Genomic DNA, 22,519 nt, shown 5'->3' with positions numbered 1-22,519 from the left:
AATAACCAAGTAACCAGTCGACAAGGAATACAATACGTAGTTTTAGGAATTATGATTTATGAACGCTTTGGGAGCTCTTATATAAGATTAGCACTAGAATTGTCTTGCTTCGATTTTACCATTCAGACATACACTTAGACTTATAAAACTGTTGACTATGGGCGATTTATATTTAAGCGATATAGAATAACATCTAATAACTTATCAAACATTCTTAAAAATAAATAGGAATTCTACCTATTCAAGATAATATTTTTTTAGATGTATATAGGAATTCCTCTTAGATATTTACATTATTTGTTACACCATTATTGTAAGACTGCTATTCAGAAGAAATAAATATCTTCGACACTTCCATAATCTGAGAATACCGTGTTACCGGGAAAGTGTTCGTGTGTGTGTGTGTTGTGTGTGTGTGTGAAAGTGAAAGTTATTCTAGCAGATTATACTATACGTTTGCTGTCTAGAAGTGAATTCTTTTGTTATTTTTGGCCTAAGCAGTAAAGGTTATTTCAAAAAGGACTACTAGACATCCTAACAATTGTCTTCGTCAGAAATTTCCCCAGTATTTTTATATTCGTTATCCATTTCCCACTCGCCTTTTATTGAAAACCTTTGTCTCCATATTCTGAATCGTAATCAGCCACCTGAGACACAGAGAAACAGCCCCTGGGCTATGAAGCCATTAGTCCTGCTCCCACACAAATGGTTCGCACTGCATGGGTCCATAGAAGTACTCGTCCAACCCGGGATTATTCATAGCCTAAAGGAAACCTTACCAATAACACCAGGCCCCAACTCCTCTACTGTTCCTGCGTTGCTAATCATAAATTAATTTCTTACTGGAGCAGGTGTGACAGACGACGTATAGGCGGTAGATGCCGGAATCCTGTTGACGAAAATGACCCGGTTGTTGATTTCTGGTTGAGATTTGTGTACCGGAACGCTGGAATACTACCTTGGGAATAGAGCCTGGGATTACCCTGTATCCCTCTGACAGATTCCAATTCATTGTTGATTGATGAGAGCGGTCAAAAGTCAGGAGAAAGTGGAAATCGTATTAGGAGCCAGTGCTAAAGGATTATTCCAAAATCCGCCATTGTCAATGAAAGAAATAACTGAGACCGTCAGGTCTTGGGATAATCCTGTGGCCATATTTTCAAGTTGATTTTCCAACAGATGACCCGAGGGCGCCGACCTGACCTTTTATACCACGCTACAGCGTTGCCATGTCGTACAGGGTTGTAAATGTGTGAATCGGTTTCGCCGTAGGCTGCAGCGCAATTAGGAGGCCCACGTGCTTCGCGGCGGAAAGAAAACAACGACGGCGAACAATGCAGGTGACCCTAGCGCGTACCCCGCAGCAGTCACCGTGGGTCCCACGTGCAATGCCTGGAGCTACGTCAGGAGAAATTTGGCGTGACCACCCACGACTTGTTTTGAACATTTCAAAACTGGAATGGGCTACGGCGACCTAGTGGGCGGAGCTTAGCACCCGGACGACACGTCACCGTACGTTTACGATTTTACGTGTGTTTTACGTTACATTTACGGTTTACTGACGTGAGCTGTTGCCAACTACCAATTTCCGTTCATGCGTGGCCGTGCGTGCGTTGATACGAGAATGTGTGACCTTAGCATAAGACTGACTCAAAACTCTGAGCCTCTGGGGTCACACATTCACGTATCACGACGGCGTATGCCCACGTATGTGGGTCGTGGGCATCATCGCGGTGAAATGACCTTGAACAGCTGGTAAACAGGACACGGGCTAACGGACATAAAGCCAGCACCGTAAATTGCGCCGCAAATGTACGCGCAAAGAAAGCAAGGTCGGACGTCTACCTGGAACTAACGCCGATATTGTAATGTTCTATGTACGTCAACTTCACGTCAAGACCACGCCCACCGTTGTGGTGCCGCAGGGTACAAAAGGGCGGGCCTGTGAACAGAGCTTGCCGTTCCGTAAACAATCATTGTAACAGCTCGTCTCTTCGTTGTTTTCCTACAAATTAATCTATTTTAGTTTTATGGTAACTTTTTGATAGTAGCCATCTGTAATATATATAATATGTGATTAATGTAACATCACAAATTTACCATTCAGACATACACTTACTTATAAAATTTGACTATGGGCGATTTATATTTAAGCGATATAGAATAACATCTAATAACTTATCAAACATTCTTGGAAATAAATAGGAATTCTACCTATTCAAGATAATATTTTTTAGATGTAATAAGGAATTCCTCTCAAATATTTACTTATTTGTTACACCATTATTGTAAGACTGCCATTCAGAAGAAATAAATATCTTCGACGTCTTGGCTATCCTCCGTCAAGGGAACGTTTTGTCCCTCGTCAATGGGGTAGCTTCATGGAGAGTTTCCGTGTCGCTGTCATCAGTCAGAATCTCATCCAACTCCGACTCCTGTTGGTGGAAGTTGACTTTTCCCCTGTCCTGAATGTCTGCAGGAGTGGTTGTAGGAGTGGCTGTAGGAGTCTTTTCCGGGCCGAAAGAAGGTCCTGCAAGATGTGACGTTGATAGTCCCTTCCTTGGTCGTTTTAGGAGGTTCGGCATTTTGAAGGGCGTTGTGGAGAGTGCTTGAAGGTTGAAGGAAACTGCTGGTCTCGGGAGACGGAAACAACAGCTGACCTGAGGGCGCCGACCTGACCTTTTATACCACGCTACAGCGTTGCCATGTCGTACAGGGTTGTAAATTAATCGGTTTTGCCGTAGGCTACAGCGCAATTAGGAGGCCCGAGTGCTTCGCCGCGGAGAGAAAACAACGACGGCGAACGATGCTGGTGACCCTAGCGTTTACCCCGCAGCAGTCACCGTGGCTCCCACGTGCAATGCCTGGAGCTACGTCAGGTGACATTTGGCATGACCACCCACGACTTGTTTTGAACATTTCAAAACTGGAATGGGCTACGGCGACCTGGTGGGAGGAGCTTAGCGACCAGACGACCCGTCACCGTACGTCTACGATTTTACATATGTTTTTACGTTACATTTACGGTTTACTGGCGTAAGCTTTTGCCAACTACCAATTTCCGCTCATGCGTGCGTTGATACGTGAATGTGTGACCTTAGCATAACAACTAACTCCAGCTGCACCAGCAGACAACCCGAACTCACCAACAACCAATTCAGTCGCTAACCATCCATCCACCAATTACATCCTCTCTCTCTCTCTCTCTCTCTCTCTCTCTCTCTCTCTTATGGAAACCAATACACAAATACATACTACACGATCTCAACAGCAATACAAACCACGAAACTTTCTCTTTCTCTCTCTCTCTCTCAATCCTCAAGGACGTTGTCAAATGGAAATCCCATAACTCCTCCATAGTGTGAGTGCAGTGTTGAATTTAGTACCAAAGTTTGATGAGGAAGGTGTAACGAAATATTTCATGGGTTTTGAGAAGTTAATGGAAAGAGTAGGTTCTCCTGAAGAAATGTGGACTCTATATTTAATACAGTCAATTTTGCGAGGCACAGGACAGAAATCGATGGAGACGACTCATTCGCTATCGCGACCCCATATAAAAATGGGTTTAAGCTAGGAAGAAGAATTTTGCGTGGTAGGGTGTTTACTGCATGTGTATAGTTGCATGCCTAAAGAGCAATGTGAAGATTATATTTTGACAGAAACTGTTCTTAGCACATACAGGTTAGTACCAGAGGCGTACCGTAAGAAATTTAGAAGTTTGAGAAGGGACGAGAATATTACGCATGTAGAATACGGTAAGAAGTTAGAAAGGCTGTTTAGTGATTGGTTAACTTCCGCTAAAGTTAATGATTTTGATGGTCTGAAGGACTCAATATTGTTAGAAAACTTCAAAGATAACGTATCCCCTGAGATTAAGTTTTAGCTATATAGAAGATAGGCGAGAAGTATCTTTTGCAGGAGCAACTAGGTTGGCAAACGAATATTAGTCTGACTCATAATTTAAGTGTCAATCAAGGCGCCGTACACGTACGCGACTGGCTTTTAGTAGCTCAGAATTAACTTTTTCCGATGTAATGAGAAAGGGCATTTAGCGAGAAATTGTGCAATACAAAGGAAGGAAATTAAGAACCCAGTGACTCTAGTTAACCTTTTGTCGAGTAGGAATGATGTGATGAGAGAAACAATTGTTTTGTGCATTAATACTGATTACATCATGACCATTCCTTGAAGCTGATTGGTTGGAAATAGTTTCGAAGTTATTTAATCTGTGGTTCTTTTCATCTTCATTTATTTTGCAACGGTTGTTTTGCCGAAAATACGTTGTGCTGATTATAGTATAATACAAGAGGAGGTGAAAGACGATCCTGTTACTGCTGTGAAGTTCATAAACACCCGACAGCTAGGAAAAAAGTTAGGAACGTGAGGTCTTACAAAGCCAGCCTTTTACAAGAATGCAAATAAGACCATTTGCATTGAAGTACTGAAAAAATGGACTACTAAAATATTTGGCATGTGTTATATGTTCCAATACTTACATTAGTTATGCGGTTCTCTTTAAATTTTGCAATATATATATATATATGTATATATATGTAATATTATATATATATATATATATATATATATATATATATATATATATATATATATATATATATATACGAAGAGGTTAGTGAAGACGTGGTCAAGACTGTATCTTCGTTTCCAATAATTTTCACCTTCCGATAACCTTCGTCTTCGCCATGAAGACCTGCTTCGCGGCAACATCATATCATTTTAGCCGCTATTTGGATCTGATAGTGCACTACGAAAATATGAACACTTCCAAAGAATAACTATTGGCTTGTCGTCCATGAACATTGCAGCAGCAGTGATCTCCTTAATGATAATAAATTGTCGATGAAAAAATCCATCAAATAATTGCATAAGTTGTAAAAACCTGTAACTGTCATATCAGAAACATTGCATTGCTTATTAGAAAATATTCAAACGAAGATACTCTGAAAACAGACATTTGTTACCAAACACTTCGAGGCTTTGACTACTGCAACGTTATATACTACGGTCTACCAACCTACTGAGAAAATTGCAAGGAGTACAAAACAGAGCCTCCAGATTGATAAAAGGATTAAGCTAACGTGACAGAATAACCCCACAGTAGCTACTAATTGAGCTACGTTGCCTCCCAAGTAAGAATAGAATACACAATACTTCTTACAAGTCTTTAAAACGCTTAAAATATGGTGAACCACATATCTGAGAAACTGCTTAAGCTTCTTAGACCTGAAAATGAAATATTGTGGTCAGACATACAAGTGAAGCATATAGGCTATTTGAACTTAGAATAAATTTTTAAGTCAGGTGGGATAGCATTTGAACGTTGCGCACCAATACATACAACAAAATACCGTCTGAAGTGAAGATCATACAAGAAGATAGCAAATTTAAAAGAAATAACCGCGTGAAGACTTTCATATTCTGCCGGAGTTACGATAGTGACGAGAAAACACTAAAAGACAATTATACAATATAAGAAGTAACTTATTTAGAAAACGTACAAGGGTCCGCCAGAGAGAGAATCTTCCCTGTGGGTTGCTTTAGCTGAGAAAACACTAGAAGACAATTATACAATATAAGAAGTAACTTATTTAGAAAACGTACAATGGTCCGCCAGAGAGAGAATCTTCCCTGTGGGTGGCTGTAGCTACATAACACCAGTGAACAAATTGAAGCGTTCTGATACAGGTGCTTTATGTTGGCAAATAGTTTACAACGGTCTGAGTAGTAGCTTTTACCAGACAAAGTAAGGCAGATATCGCCGCTGTGGTGACTGGTTTAGCAAAACTTAAAAGGACATATTCATTTTCATATCACGCCCTCCTGTTCTGCACAAAACTAACCAATGAAAATGGGCAGCTGAGAGCATGACATATGCACCGTAGAAGAGTGTACTAGAGCCATGATACCGATCGTTCACAATCTCTTTTACCATCGCGGGCAGCAGTTCATTGGTTCTTGGTTGTCAATTTGGTTTAAAGAATTTAGAACAATTCTTTGTCTCCTGAAAAAAAGTACACTAAATTGAAACTAATGTATGTACTACACAAAAACGGATACTAAGATAAAGTAACCCATTCGGTGATCTTTGTTGGATTTGTTTTCCCAACAGGCGGTTGGGGGTTCAGTGACTGAATTAATAAACCTAATCAATACAGAAATAGTTCACGTGATTCTCCCTATTACATTCTCTTATTTCGCAACGGCACGACGTTGTACTGAGAACGGTAATCATTATACCTTTGTAAAATAATGTTCGCACATAATTCCATTGCCGCCGAACAACATTTACTGATTCCGTAGTTTAATGTAATAATGAAACTGGATATGTATAATCATTGAACGCCGTCCAAATCTGCTCTGTATGATAATCTACCGATCCCATCACAATTGGAGTATACATGGTGCCTGAGTCACTTGCTTAAATGATGTAATTTATTCCAATCAAGTAGTGGTTTGGTTTGTACCTGTTGTTTTATAAATAATTCTACGTACAGTGTAAGTCATAATCTTAATGATTAGTTAGTAGTCCATGTAGAGAAATCACATATTTATATTTTTCTTACAGAAAATTAGGAGACTTGATAAATAATTTATATTTTAAAGTTATTAGATTAAGGCTATAAAGATTTTTGGTAGTAGATTTTGACTTTGTACGAGAATGAGAAACCTTATGTTTTTGGAAGGCCCTGTCTCTCAGTAGAGAGGGTGGAATGTAAGTGTAGTGTGTTTACTATGGCGGAGGCGAGTCCGCTCAGAAAGACAATTCCAAGGAACTTTCGCCACCTCCGCTTGAAATTAAAAAACGGGATCGCCATCACCAGCACAGCCATGGGATGAAATTGCAGCGAAGTTACTACACGAAAAAACTATTTTAACTGCCTTAGAGCTTCACACAGAACTCACAGAAGCAGGATGTGAACTACCCAGATTGCGGGATTACTTTTCCAATCCTGCCAATTTCGAACAATATGCATCGAGAAGTTTTTCCGAATTACATTCAGGAGGTCTGCATGGCAACTCGCTCTTGCGTAAGTTCAGTCGTCTTGATTTTTTGTCGTTATAGGGTGAACTTGGACACATAGCTAACAATCCAGCATAGGCTACCCTTTCAAAAGTAAACCAGGCAACCTGACTAAAGCAGAAATATTAAATTAGAGGCATTGGGTTACGGTAGATTAATCTCCCTGGGGTTTTGGGGGGGGGAACTGTAGGACGACAGGACAGGTTCCGCAGACATAAACAAACCTAGGTAATCTTCATAGAGGAAGAAATAGGTTAGGGTAAAACACTGCTGTGCAGCCAGGGCCGGGGGCCACCTGTAGGAGAAACAACCGAGTGGACTAACTAAGCCAGTCTTGCCTGCTTGTTGATCCACCCCCAAAAAAAGTACTTTAACACGCCCTGACACAGGAGATAAGCACCAGTCTTGAGTCATCGGTGGTGGTGGGAGCAACACCTCGAGACCTCTACTATCCTTTCGAAGTAAGTATTTTCTCCAAAGTTAGGAATTAAGGTCATATTTTAAGATTAAACATAGGTTAATGAAAGTCTAGCCATGTGCAGTGCAAACATAGGGTAAACAACTGCATGGACTGGCCTAACACACCGACGGTCACGGATGGCCACCCTCCGAAAAAGTACTTATGATGCGTCCTGACACTGGAGATGTTCATTAGGGTAAAAAACCGCAGGTTACAGAGTGGACCATGTACGATCAGCGTGAACAATCCCAAAAAAAGTACATTAGGGTAAAAAACCGCATGGTACAGGGGTGGACCATGTACGATCAATGTGTACAACCCCAAAAAAGTAAATTATAACGTCCTGACATCAGAGATGGGCATCAGACTGCGACTTGTTTGTTGGTGAGAAATGGAGCTAAAGACCTCTACTCCGGTGTCAGGACGCGTTATAAGTACTTTCTGGGCTTGTACACATTGATTGTACATGGTCCACCCCTGTACCATGCGGTTTTTTACCCTAAAACGCGTCCTGACATCGGAGATGGGCATCAGTCGCGACTTCTTGTTGGTGAGAAACGGAGCTAAAGACCTCCACTCTCCTTTCGAAGTAAGTATTTTCTCCAAAGTTAGAAATTAAGGCCAAATTTAAGCATTAAACAGAGGGTAGTGAAAAGGGTGTCCAACGCAGTGCAAATCTCACCAAAACGCGTTCAACATTTTTACTTACAACTCGAAATATTTAGAAGATTGACGCCATCTCGATGTTTACGGAGTCGCTTGTATCAATAAACTAACCATTTCCTGTGATAAATCCACACACCACTTGTACCCACAGACGCTGGGGCACTTTCATCACAACAATCGGAAAACTTTCCCTCATCGAGTAAACAACTGTTTTGGTAGAAGACAACGGAGCGTGCACTTCGATAATTTTTTAAATAAATAGTAAAACATCAATATTTTACATATCTATGATGATTTTAATTTGAAAATATTCGTTATTAAAAAAGTAACTCGATTCTGACTCAAATTTAAGTACAGGCGGTCCCCGGGTTACGACGGTTCCGGCTTAAGACGTTCCGAGGTTACGACGCGTTTTTCTTAAATATTCAATGAAAAATCCGTCCTGGGTTACGACGCTTGTTCCGAGGTTACGACGCTGACGCTTCCGACGCTCCGAGTTAACGTCGCTTTTTAAAAAAACGCATACTATGATAAAATCCTTTATAGTTTAGCACAGTATATTAGTAAAAATAAGTTTCTGGTTAGATTACAACAAAAATTTTGAGTTGTTCCGACACGGCATACAAACCTTCGTCCTTTACAATAGGAAGGTACTAGCGGCAGCTGGATAGGTCGTAAGCTTTCGAACAAGGGGTTCGGTAGTTAACTGCTTGTCCGACAGCGCGCGCGCGCGACTGGGAGGTAAACAAATCACTTTTGCTTTCGGCCTCACAGCGAGTAGACGTGTGTGTTCGACGCTCTCTGCCCGCTTCTCGTCGTTTGCTTTCCTTGAGTATATGGTTGTGTTTGTGTATGAAAGAATCATTGTAAGTACAATCAGTTCTCTTTTTTCATTTAATATTGAGTTATTGGTCAATCATGGAATCTCCTCGCCTCGCTACCCCACGGAGACTATGCCCGGGTACCGAAGGGCGTAAATGCGGAAAGTTCCGCTCATTCCCGGAAATTGACCCACATATATTGTGCGCTCGGTGTCGGGGGCGCGAATGCACCCGAGCCGAGCCCTGTGAAGTGTGTAATAATTGGTCGGAGGCGCAGTGGACTTTGTATGAGGGCAGGAAGAAGCGAAGGCCTGCAAAGGAGTCGTCGGAAAGCTCTCCCGCGACTCCTTTGGTTACGGACACTTCGTCTTCTTTCCTGCCGCCCCGCTCAGCTTCCACGTTTGGCGCCTTCCCCTTCGGGGGGGGTCTCTAGGTCCTTCTCCTCACCTGACTTGTCGAGTGTGGAGGAGGGCGCTAGATACCCTGACGTCGAGTTGTACTCTGGGTCCTCTATCCGTTCGTCTTCGCGCGAGCGGGTAGAGGATCCTGCTAATCACCCGACTTTTGCTTCCTCAGGTGCGGTGGCCGCGAAGGACGACCTCGGACAGGTGTGGGCATCGTTGGGGCTGCAGGGCGTGCCGAGTGTCCAGGGGCTGCTCTACCATCTCGCTGGCTCCGTGGCGGTCACCCATGCGACGGTTACGACCACCACCACGACCCTTACAAACACCTGGCTACGCTTCACCTCCTCACCTGGTGTACACCCCCCGCACGCGGTCTCTGTAACACCTACTACATCGGTGCAGGGGCCAGTCGCCGTACCACGGGGAGTGTGATGCCGCCACCTGGGTTTGCCGTGCTGCCGCGACCGGACTTCGTGTCCCGAAGAGCTCGCCCCTGGACCTCCCACCAGTACCAAGGATGTCTGTCCGCTGGTCCGTCCAACTGGACAGCCTGCACAGCCTGCCGTACCTGCCGTACCTGCCCAGCCGCCGTTCACGGACGTGACGTTGATGACCACTGCTGCCGTTACTGTACCTGCTCCTGCCGTCTCTACTGCTGTTCCTGTGATGCCTGCACCTGCTGACATTGTTTCCTGTTCCTGGCTCCGCTGCTCCCGATGCTGATCTGTTCGGACAGGTGCGTCCGGGCCCGTTGCTTCGGCAACAGCAGCCCCGGCTCCGCTCTGGATGACAGATCTGACGTCGGTCCTGAGGAGGTTGACGAAGAAGAAGAAGAAGAGGAGGAAGGTGTCGTCGTCGTCTTCATCGTCTTCTTCGTCGTCGTCGTCGTCTGCCGCCTCTTCCCCTTCTTCTTTCTAAGGCTCCCCCGCCGAAGAAGAAGAAGGTCGCCTCCCCCCCCCCCAAGAAGTCTCCTTCGGGAACTTCTAAGGGCCCGTCTCGCTCTGGTGAGACGGGGGGTTCTTCCGCTGGTCACCCTGCTCCTTCGGGGGCAGGACCCGTCTCTTCTTCCGCAAGGAAGACTACGGGGACCAGAGGAGTGCCGGCTAACACCGGCACTTCCTCAACTGCTGTTAGTGGTTCGGCCACGGCAGCAGGATCCGTCTCGGCCTCTCGTTCGCGAGAGGTACCGAGTGTACGGTCGCCTAACAGCGACCGTGCAGCCAGGAACCAGACCTCTGAGTCCGCTCAGCGTCAGGTTCACGGCACGGAGCGGAAGACTGGTGACAGCCGCTCACGCGACTCTCACCAGACCAGCTCTCGCTCTCGTGGCGAGCAGCTGGCTACCGGGCCCGGGCGGACGTGACGGTCCATGACCGGCCACGGGCCTAGAGGGGCTGGAAGAGGCCCTCCCCCCGTTCGCCGCACCAGCCACGGCTGGTACCAGCGAACTGATGCGCCGTGAGGATACGCACCGGTCTCACGTGACAGTGGAGCTCGCCGTCGCCTGACCGTCACTCTCACAGAGAGCGATCGGGATACTGGCGACCAGCACTAGCTCCTCTGACACACGAGACCGGGGCCGCTGTTCTCGGTCCAGCCGTTCTCCACAGCGAGACGGCTCGACTAGGTCTGCAGCTCGATCGCCACCCGCGGGTTGACGATCGCCTGCAGTCTTCCAAGCCCACTGGTTCGGCCAGCGAGCGAGGAGGGAGCGTCAGGTCTGCCTCTCCCATACCTTCAACCTCCTCGGGTTACACCGGGAGGGGCGAGTATTGAGGAGTGATCGTGAGGGGTGCGCCCCTCAGGATCCCACCACGTCGTCGTACGTACCAGGCACGGTTCTCGGACCAGCCAGGTCGTACGCACAAGTGGTTGGAGGAGACCGAGAGGGGTCTGTCGCTGTTCCTTCCCTCGAGGGAGGAGGGTCTCGGGAGATGCTCCTGTTTGAGGGACCTGGATGGTCCGACTCCGCAGGACGCAGTCACTCCTGAGATCCAGAGGAACTTTGCCGAGGTTATTGCGCTGATTCGTCAGCACAACGACCTCGCGGAAGGATCGCCGCTCCCACCATCCGAGCCCACGTCCCGGCTCGAGTCGTTCTGGGGCCCGAAGAGGGAACCCAGACCGACGGTGGGTTTGCCCGCGTTCCGAGCTTGCAGACTCAGTGCTGGACCAGGTTGAATCGCTTGTCTCCGGACCAAGACGGTTCGCTCAAGTCTGGCAGGTCGAGCAAGCTGCTTCCTCCTCCTCTGCTGCGACAGCGGCGTTTTGTTTACGTCCATCTGAAGACCCGATGCCGCCCAAACAGGTGAACCCGGAGTTAGCCAGGCTGACTCCGGGTGTGTCTCTGCAGTAGCTCCTGTCCGAGAACCTATGGTTCTCGCAGCAAGAGGCACTCGGCCTGGAATCTACCGCCATGGCAGCTTTCCAGGCCGTCTCCTGGCTAGATCTGTGGTCCCTCACAGTATCTAAGGTCGCAGCCAACTCCGGGTGAATTTTCTCCCGAAGATGACTCGGCCTTAGGAGACTTTGCCAGTCTGGAGGAAGAGCCATCTCCTTCCTTGCCCACCAGACGGTGAACCTGTGGGCCAACCTGGTTCTCCGACGAAGGGACGCTGTCCTTACTCGGGTTTCCAGGGCAGCCGGGCGTGAAGCGGCGTTGGGACTTCGCAACGGACCTTTACGGAGTTCCACGTCTCTCTTCCCAGGAGAGATGGTGGACGCTGCGGTGGACAGACGGCGCACTGACGACAGTGACCGTCTGTTCACCAGGCAGTCTCGAAGGCTTCTGGGCAGCCTCGGACTGCGGCCAAGTCTAAGAGCTCGGCTAGCGCTTCCTCGGTGGCTAAGACGGTAGCTGCGTCGAAGCCCCGGGGGAAGACTCTGTCTTCTTCGACTTCTACCAAGGGGAGGAGCCGTAACCAGCCCTCCTCCCAGCCCTCCTCCCTCCCGTGGAGGCTCTGGGAAGAAGTCGAAGAAAGGGGGGAAACGCTAGGGAGGGCGCGTTCCCCCTCACCTGCTGCCGGAAGTGGGGGGGTGCCTGGCCAGCCATTGGGCAACTTGGCAGCGCTACGGCGCCGAGAACCTGGATTGTAGATGTCCTTCGGGAGGGATATCTATTACCCTTCGAATCTCGGCCACCCCTCACCAAACCAACCCGGTCCAACAGCAGTCGTACGTTCCAGGGTCATCGAAGGACGTAGCATTGAGACAGGAGATCAAGACCATGCTGAGCAAGAGAGCTGTAGAAATCGTCACGGATCAGTCACCGGGTTGGGCTTTTACAGTCGACTCTTCCTGGTGGAAAAGTCTACGGGAGGCTGGCCGCCCGGTGATAGATCTCTCTCCTCTGAACCGGTTTGTTCGCCAGACCCGGTTCACGATGGAGACGGCACGCTCAGTGCTCGACTCCATCAGGGAGAACGATTTCATGCTTTCGGTGGACTTGAAGGATGCGTATTTCCAAATACCCATTCATCAGTCCTCCAGAAAGTACCTCCGCTTCATCCTCGACGGGACGGTGTACCAGTTCAGGGCACTTTGTTTGCTTCGGTCTCTCAACCGCCCCACAAGGTGTTCACGCGAGTGTTCACTCTGGTGTCTGCTTGGGCCCATTCGCACGGGATACGTCTTCTGAGGTATCTCGACGATTGGTTAGTCCTGGCGAGCTCCCGCTCGCAGTTGCTACAGGACAGGGATCGACTGCTCGAGTTCTGTCGCGATCTGGGGATCGTTGTGAACTTCGAAAAGTCCGATCTCGAACCCAAGCGAGGATGAAGTACCTGGGGATGCTGATCGACACCGGTAGCAGGGCGAGTCTTTCCCCGCAGACTCGCGGATCAGCAGATTCAGGGAGGCAGCCAACCAGTTCCTGTCTCGGCAGGAACAGGTAGCTCAGCGATGGCAAGTCGTGATCGGACACCTGTCGTCACTCGAGAAGTTAGTCCCTCACGGGCGTCTTCACCTGCTGTCTCTTCAGTGGAGACTAAAGGAGAGTTGGTCACAGGCGACGGATCCCCCAAGCTTTCCAGTGTCACTGACACCGGAGTGAGGCAGGACCTACCTGGTGGCTGGACGACAGGAACCTCTTAAGAGGAGTGCCTCTGCGCACTCCCCCCCCCGGACATGGCAGCTGTTCTCAGACGCATCGACCGAGGGATGGGGCGCACACCTGGAGGAGTTGCTGACTTCAGGAGTGTGGGACGAGAACGACAAGACCTTCACATCAATGTACTGGAACTCAAGGCAGCGTTCCTCGCTCTCCAAGAGTTCCAGGACCGCTTGATGGGACACTCAGTGGTGTTGATGTGCGACAACACCACGGTAGTGGCCTACGTCAACAAACAGGGGGTCCTAGTGTCTCTCCCGTTGTACCAGTTGACTCGGCAGGTGCACGAGTGGGCCGAGGCACACTCAATAGAGCTGTCGGCACGATACATTCCAGGGAAGAGGAATGTAGTAGCAGACACGCTCAGCCGTCGGGATCAGGTGATAGGGACCGAGTGGTCTCTACACCAGGACGTGGCGGAAAGGCTCTTCGACCTGTGGGGGCGACCAGTCGTGGATCTGTTCGCCACCCGGCACAACAGGAAGCTCCAGGTGGTTCTTCTCGGCCGTGCCGGACCCATGGGCAGCTGCAGAGGACGCTCTTCAACAACCCCGTGGGACAACCTCTTCGTCTATGCCTTTCCCCCGTTCAGCCTGATTCGCAAGGTGATCAGTCGAGCACTGGTCACCCGAATCTCAGGATGATCCTGGTGGCTCCCAAATGGCCACAGGCCATTTGGTATCCGGACCTGCTGGCTCTTCTCGCAGGAGAACCGAGAGAGATTCCCCCTTGGCACAACCTTCTCGCCCAGCCACACGTCGAGCGGTACCACCGAGCAGTCCAGTCCCTACGTGCTTCACGGCTGGCTGTTATCCACCATCTCTTGCGGCAACGAGAGGCTTTTCTCGTAGCGCAGCAACAGAGATGGCTGGAAACGTCCGTCAGTCCTCTGCAGCTGTGTACCAGGGGAAGTGGTGGGCCGTCTTCTGTGTTGGTGTCGTAGACGGGGTCTATCTCCTCAGAGCCACTCTTCAGCAGGTAGCGGATTTCCTCGTTTTTCTTCGCCGAGAGAAGCTCCTCTCAGTCCCCACAGTCAAAGGATACAGAGCCCCCCCGCCGCCTTGGTGCTCGTCCTGAAACTGAGGGGATTGGACATCTCGAACTCGTTCGAGTCTCCTTGCTTATGAGGAGCTTCGAAAGGTCTTGCCCACCAGGGAAACTCAGGCCCCCTGCGTGGGATGTGACTCTCGTCCTTAGGAGTTTGACTCGAACGCCGTTCGAGCCACTCCGAGAGTCGTCAGACAGGGATCTGACCCTCAAGAGCCCTCTTCTTGCTGGCCCTGGCATCGGCGAAGAGAGTAGGGGAACTTCATGGTCTTTCCTATGATGTACGACATTCCAGGGGATGGGGATCTGTGACGCTCGATTTCGTCCCGAACTTCGTTGCGAAGACTCAGAAACCGTCGATCCCTGACGACAGGTTCGAGTCATTCACGATTCCCTCCCTAATGGACTTCACCGATAATGATGCGGATGAGATGCTGCTTTGTACCTGTGAGGGCGCTACGGCGCTATCTGAAGAAAACTCGACACCTCAGGCCTGAGTGTCGACGCCTCTTCGTTAGCACCGGGGTAACCAAGAAAGAAGTATCCAAGAACACTCTTTCATTCTGGCTGCGTGAGGTCATCAGGAGGGCGTATGAGGCTGATGGTAGTGACGACATCCGTACGTCCCGTCCGAGAGCTCACGAAGTCAGAAGTATTGGCCCCTCGTTGGCGTTTCGTAAGAACTTCTCCGTGGCGCAGGTCCTGAAGGCAGGGGTCTGGTCTAACCAGACTACCTTTACGTCCTTCTACCTTCGGATATTTGCCCACAGTCCTTGGATACCTTTTCCTTGGGACCCGGGTGGCTGCTCAACAAGTTGTGTAGCAAACCCAGACCCTCGCAGGCTGAAACAGCATCGAGTCCTGGTGTGGACTGTGTGGATGGATGTGTGAATGAGTGAGTGACTGGCTCCCTCTTCCCGTCTTTTCCTCCTCCTCTACCTGTGGGCAGAGGGCCACGGTTGTCACTACGCTGGATGAGGACGAGATGAGCAGGGAGCTATGACAGAGCCCCATCCTATCCCTTTCACTAGGGATAGGAGCAGAATATCCACCACTTCCTCCTACAAGGGGGGGAAGTGGATGCCTACAAGAGTCAAACCCATGACTTTATATTTGCTCCTGTACAGGAACAAGTTCTTACATTGCTGGTACGAAGAGATACGCTTGCCTCTCTCTTAGTACTCGGTCCAGAGGTCTGACCATTGATCCTGCGGTGCAATCACCCCGATCAATCGGACAGAGGCTTGGATCCCTCCTCGCTCTTACGACCAGGGAGGCTTCCAAGGTTGGGCGAACACCAGTCTGTTCACAAAAGACTCAGATTCCACCCACCAAGAAGTGAGTCTTCCTATTGTAAAAGGACCGAAGGTTTGTATGCCGTGTCGGAACAAATGACAATTTGTCCAAAATTGCATTTTTCCTAACTATACAAACCTGAGGTCCTTTTACACATAGCCCCACCTCATGCCACCCCTCACTCTGCAGTTTTTGCTTGGGCCAAAAGCAAAAGTGATTTGTTTACCTCCCAGTCGCGCGCGAGCGCCTGTCGGACAAGCAACAGTTAACTACCGAACCCCTTGTTCGAAAGCTTACGACCTATCCAGCTGCCGCTAGTACCTTCCTATTGTAAAAGGACCTCAGGTTTGTATAGTTAGGAAAAATGCAATTTTGGACAAATTGTCATGTTATGATGATTTTCGACACTTTTTATGTCGTATTTTTTCGATGTTTTTAGTGACGCCTCATATGCGGAACTAGTTTCCGAGCGAATGAATACATACTAGCTTGCGGTGCACAAAGTTACATATAACAGTCCAAAAGCGCAAATGAATGAAAAAATCATTGCTTGTTCCAGTAATAATAACAAATTCCAAGTATCCAAAGAGAGACATTATCCAGTAATTTGATCAGAGAGAGAGAGAGAGAGAGAGAGAGAGAGAGAGAGAGAGAGAGAGAGAGAGAGAGAGAGAGAGAGAGGCGTCTTCCGACGCTCCGAGTTAAGGACAGAGAAGTGTTCGTTTCATTAAACGGCCTCTGACTCATGCCAGTAAATGTTTTGTTGATACTAATAATATAAGCCTATTTAAAGATACGTTTACTTTAATTAGTCTATATGATACGTAAATAGTAATCAAGTGTTCTTGTAGCCTCATACGAATTTAATTTGTTCCGTTACCATCGTCTATATCAAAACAGTTGTATCTCAAAGCATTTTTTCCCATTAGAAATAATGTAATATGTATTAATCCGTTCTAGCGGTATAATGAAACCACACCTAAACACAGCTAAATTACATATAATGTACACAATTTATTACACAAATAAACGAGTAATAACACACATAATGATAAAATACATAGCAATGTGATAAATGACAATAATAAATTAACTAAAAATCTATTAAAAAAAAAAAGAAAGGAATTTTACTTGCCACAACGAAAGATGACGTGAGGCCAGCAGGGGGAGGAGGTAGGGAAGGGGTGGCAGGGAACGATTTGTTCTCTTTTTATTTACGTATGTACACTAATAACTACGTAATAAACACAAATGAAATAACATTGCCCTAAACTAATTTTATTTATTTTTTTAATCAGTTCTTAGTTTAGAAATAATGGTGATGCCTTTGGGAAGGTTTTTATAGCTTCCTTCTGCTTGATGATCGTGGATATTGTAGAAGGATTTCGACCATACTCGTTTGCCAAATCGACGATACGAACGCCACGTTCATGCTTTGCTATAATTTCATGTTTTTGTACATGCAACTTCCCCGGCAGATATATACTTAGCTTATGTCTCTGACGTCCGACAGAAACTTCGAATTCGCGGCACACGCTGCAGGTAGGTCAGGTGATCTACCCCCCTGCCGCTGGTGGGGCAGGAATAGGAACCGTTCCCGTTCTAGAATCAGATTTTTCTCTGTCGCGGTAGTGTCAACATATGTTGTTGCTACCTCCTGACTTGATTTTCGTTTTCATCGCCATCGATCTTCTGGGCTGTCTTTGCAGGGAAGTACTGGGTCTTTGGTTCGGCATACGTCTTTTATTAACTTTTTAATGAATTGGCTTCGAAAATTTTGAAGAATATATGACGTGTAAACTACCGAAATTTTCGGTAGACACTCACATAGTTTGCAAGAAAGGGAAATATTAATATTTATTCATTAATATTGTAATAAGTGTTTAGAATTGATTGAGGAAATATACTGACTTCCTACTTTAGGGAGTCAGTAAAGCATGTAACTAGATACGTTTCTTTTAAAAGTTTTTTAGAAACTCGTACTAACGAGCAATTAGAGTATTAACAGTACTAGTAGTGTTGCATCCTCATCACCTTCTTACTTCGCAGAAACTTCAAATTCATAATTGCAATTTGAAGACAAGGATTGTGGTTCAAAATGCGAGCTATTGAAAGGTAAGAAGTGATTACTAGTGTTCCCCATTGCAGTGGAGGGTGCGTCTGATCGGCTCTGTCCCCTCCGCTCCCAGGCCCTAGACCTCTTTCAAGCTCCCAAGCCAGGGGAGAAGGAATGTCGAAAGCCAGTAAGGGGGTTTCAGAGAATCCCCACCGGTCAGGCGTACCCCTCGGCAGGTTCTGTAGAGCGTCCCCAGACTGCCAAGGATAGCCATTGAAAAGGCATCCTTAAAAAAGTGCGTCTCTTATCTTACATCCGAAAAGACGAAGAATGTATATATTTTGATGATCTAGCGCGTTCTCTGAAAACTAACGAGACAACACTGAGCAAGAGCCAGCCAGGAACTTAGGAAGCCGCGTTCCAGCGAAGCTAGCGTGAGCCACGTTACAACAGCCAGCAGCGAGCCGCGTTCCAGAAAACCAGACTAGCGCGAGCCGCGTTCCTACAACAAACGCGAGCCGCGTTCTAGCAAACTGAGCGCGAGCGCGTTCTAGAAAATTTTTCTTGGCGCAAAGCGCCTTCAAAGAGACGAAGCGGCCAGCCTGGCGCAAATTGCAACAGAAAAACAGACGGCTTAGAGCAAGGAGCCTTATAGTACAGTGGCAATCAGAACGATCCTTCCATTGAACGTTTCCGGGCAAGAGGCTCTTTCTAAAAGGGTCTAGTAGGCGCTCGGAACTATCAGGGCGCACGGGACCTTCCACACAACGCGAACGTTCCAGGAGCGAGTCTCCTTTCTAGCGTGCGGAACATTCCAGGCGCGCGGAACTATCCAGGCGCTAGGCGCAAGGAGCCAGGCGCCAGAATATTCCAAATCTTCTTAAGAGAGAGAGGTCAGTCGCGAGGCTCCTCTTTGAGTAATGCTGACACACTCCTTCATTCATGCTCTTCCCTCGTTATGAAGAGGCAAGCGCTTTGGAGTTTTTCTTATAAGAATCTCATCGACGTTTGGGTATGATGGCGGATAGGAAATATCTACTTCCTTCCGTAAACCCTACACGAACAGGAATTCTCTCTTCCGCGATTTATGAGGAAATCACGAAGATTTAAAGAGTCCTGGATTAACTTCCTTCCTTAAGGAGATATATATACTCTTTCTATCATTCTATTAACGAAAAGAACGAAGACAGTAAAAATTTTTCCTTATCTGCCTCGGCAGGGAAAGAAGGTAGTAGAGTATCCTGCTGTATAGAATACGACACGGCAAATCACACATACCGTAGTTTACTTCTTTGTAAGAGCAACTCAATTATCAGTATCCGTCCAGGAATTTCCTAGGAAGGACTACGCTTAAAGGGATTGTTAAGACAACACCTACTTAGCTTCTAGATTTATCGAAGTCTTGTTTCGCTTAAATATGCATAATAAGAACTTCCTGAAGTTCGATAATAATTTTATAAGATTCCTTTATTTAATGGAGTAGCTGGCAACTCTGGAAGAGTAAGGCCGAACGGCTAACGGAGACTGCTATCGCGCCTTAGAGAGTCCAACGCAGTAACATGTAGGTGTCGGTCATGAGTGGTTGGGTACATGTCTCTCTCCTGCGGGATGGAATAACTAACCGTGTCTCTCCCCTACAATCGCGGTTTTAGCCTCGGATTGAGGGGATAGTTAAGCAAACATAAATAAAATATTGTCTGCCTTTTGCTAAGAAGCTTTCAATAAGAAAGATATTACAAACTTTCAATGCTGTTTACCGTAGGTAACATTATTAAAGGATTCTAACGCAGCGGAACTATATTATATGATGCTCTCATGCTTACGAAAGCGTGGCTTATTAGAGTACAGTAGACCCTGACTCACGAACACAATCCGTTCCTAGACCTTGGTCGTGTTCCAAATTGTTCGTGACTCGGAGCTTAATATTTCCCCATAAGGTTTAATGGGAATAATATTAATTGGTTCTCGACCCCTACGAACCAATATATATTATGTATATTTTGCCTTATTTTACACAGATAATGTAAAAGTCAGTGTAAAAAACCTTAATATATCTAATAATATAATTTAAAATGGTAAACTAACACTATAAAAACGTTTGTAAAGTGAACACTTACTATGACTGGCGAGACTTCTGGCTTGACGGACAAGAGAAGAGGAGGGTGGTGGGTGGGGAGGAGGTTATTGTGCGGAAGGAGACCCTCCCCCATCCCAGGTCGGGGAGATCTCGTTCCGGAGATTCAACTCTTCTAGGTTTTTTTTGGTGAACGTTTAATCACAAACTTATCCAATGTCTGTTGCCTTTCCTTCTTGCATAACTTTTCTGAAATGGCTCATTAAATTTTCATTGAGCATATTCACGATCCTGTTCGTAACAATTTTGTCCGGATGATACAATTCAAGGAAGCACTGGACATCATTCCACTTTTCCAATGCGGCTTTTATCACATCACTGCCTGACATCTGTAACTTCCTCCCAGCCTCCTCTTCGTCAGTTGATTTCTTTCTTTATTTCAATGGTTATCTTCCTCTGCACCCTCTTCTCACCATCACTCTGCACTTTCTTACTTTCACCACCACTCTTCACTTTCTTAGGGCCCATTATGAAGAAAATCACAAGTTTTAGCGCAAAAAATGCTAAGCGAATTGACGAACGTCTTGTACACAATGAGATGAGACAAAGAGCGATGCGTGGGTGACTGCCTGTGCGTGGGCGGCTGGAGGATGCTGTTCCCATGGCTGTTCCCATGCAACTCAAACGCTCTCACGTGTGCTGGGCGATTTCGCGCATTTTTCAAATGTTTGTGTCTAAAAATTAGTTTGTGAAACAAAGTGAATTGTTATTTTCCAGAAAGTTTCCAGCATTTTTCAAATGTTCATGTCTCAAAATTAGTTTTTCATGACCCCAAACCAGAAATTTTTATTTCCGCATTTTTTTGTTTTTTTTTGTTCGTATCTCAAAGTTAGTTCGTAGGTCAAGGGTGAAATTTTACCTATAATTTTGGTCGGGGATCGAGTTGTACGTGGGGCCATCGTTCGTGAGTCAAGGTCTACTGTACATGCTTAGTGAGAAGATGAATGTAGTAGAAGAGAATTCACTTTAAGAAATACTACGGTATGGTCAAGTCTTATGCGCATACCGAGGTTAACCTACAGAATTCCTAGTATCCTTACAAAGGTTTCCTAGATTAATGCTGTTTACCACAATGTGACAGTATTATAAAGGAGTCTAATACGGCAGAGCACGAAATAATATAATTCTCTCATCCTTTCGAGAAACGCACACAACCTTTTTAGAATCGGATATTGCTCAAGAGAAGATGGGTGAGTCGGATGGGAAACATTCTCTTAGTGGCAGAAGTTGTTTCCCTGAATGGACTGTACTACGTATATAAAAGTTTTTCCTACTAAGAACGGAATAACACGTGAAGGATGTCGGGTACCATAAGGGCACAGATGTTCTGGCACATAACCTTAAAAGAACTAGAAGGAAGCGCCAGCCTGGCGCAAAGCGTCAGAAGCGCCAGCCTGGCGCAATGCGCCAGAAGTACCATCCAAGATATTTTCTCGGTTTAGCGAGTTATTAAACCTAAGAGTCCAGTAGTGGTTTGGTTTGGTGTGTTTGCTTCTACCTCGGTGGTCGGTCGGTTCGATTCTCGGCCATTCCATTGAGGAGTGAGAGATGTGGATTTCTGGTGATAGAAGTTCACTCTCGACGTGATTCGGAAGTCACGTAAAAACACCATACAAACAAACAAACAAACCAGTAGCCTCTCGGAGGCTCGGTAACGGCAAGATTCATTCCTGATTTCGTTACCCATTTAATCGGAAAGGGGTCGCTTACAAGGAATGATGAAATGATTTTTTTTTTTTTTTAATCACTTAGGCCAATTCCACGACTCTCTCATATCGCAAAGAGCATCGAGAATCTCTTTTCGCCCCTGTTCGCGTTAACAAAAGAGAACCTATTTGGGAACAGACACGGAACGTAACGATCCTAAAGGTTCGATGCAAGATTTTGCATGTCCGTGAGAACCTTCTCGATCGAAGATAATAACTGTTAACGTATGTCTAACATTTATTGAAAAGAGTTTTGAGAACCTGCGGAAAGTCTTCATAGATCTCTTCGCAAAGGTAGAAGACGAACAGGCTTCCTATAGACTGCTTCCTTTCCTCGAACCAAGAGAGGTAGCAATATACGACATCTTTAATTTAAAGAAGGGGAATAAACTTTAGTCTTTTTTCCCCTAGTTATAAATTCTTAACAGATATTAAGATAAATGGGCGTCAAAGGAAGAGAGGATGAATGCCTCATTTTGGCCTTAGAGAGGTTGGATTCACAGAAGTCACGTTCTTCTCACAGCATGTTTCGTAAGGCTTTTCAAGAGTATCTGGATATTCTATCAGAATCTATTATAAATAGACCTGAAAAACCTCTCCACTCTGAGTTTTTCCACGTGCAGACTGACCAGAAGTGGACATGAATGAGAGGATTTTCAAGGTAAATGACAATAGTCATGGCTAAGACATAGAATTGCTGCAGATCGTGCTAGATGGAATGAGGAAACTGTCCTCTTCCGATACCTCTGTGAACCACATAGCGAGGTTTTTTCTTCACT

At 46.5% G+C, this 22,519-nt stretch overlaps 1 protein-coding gene across 1 annotated transcript in view; it reads left to right on the top strand.

Annotated features, from left to right (window-relative positions):
* Window positions 1-6,532: 6,532 nt before the first annotated feature.
* LOC135208280 (RAB11-binding protein RELCH-like) overlaps window positions 6,533-22,519 on the top strand; it is a 231,746-nt gene continuing 215,759 nt past the window's right edge. The window contains 3 exon segments of the mRNA XM_064240384.1: window positions 6,533-6,539; window positions 6,763-6,836; window positions 6,839-7,049. Coding sequence (XP_064096454.1) covers window positions 6,533-6,539; window positions 6,763-6,836; window positions 6,839-7,049 — 292 coding nt within the window.

This window comes from Macrobrachium nipponense, chromosome 35 (genome assembly GCF_015104395.2).
Source record: "Macrobrachium nipponense isolate FS-2020 chromosome 35, ASM1510439v2, whole genome shotgun sequence".
Lineage (NCBI taxonomy): Eukaryota > Metazoa > Arthropoda > Malacostraca > Decapoda > Palaemonidae > Macrobrachium > Macrobrachium nipponense.
This window is presented reverse-complemented; position numbering and strand designations above follow the sequence as displayed.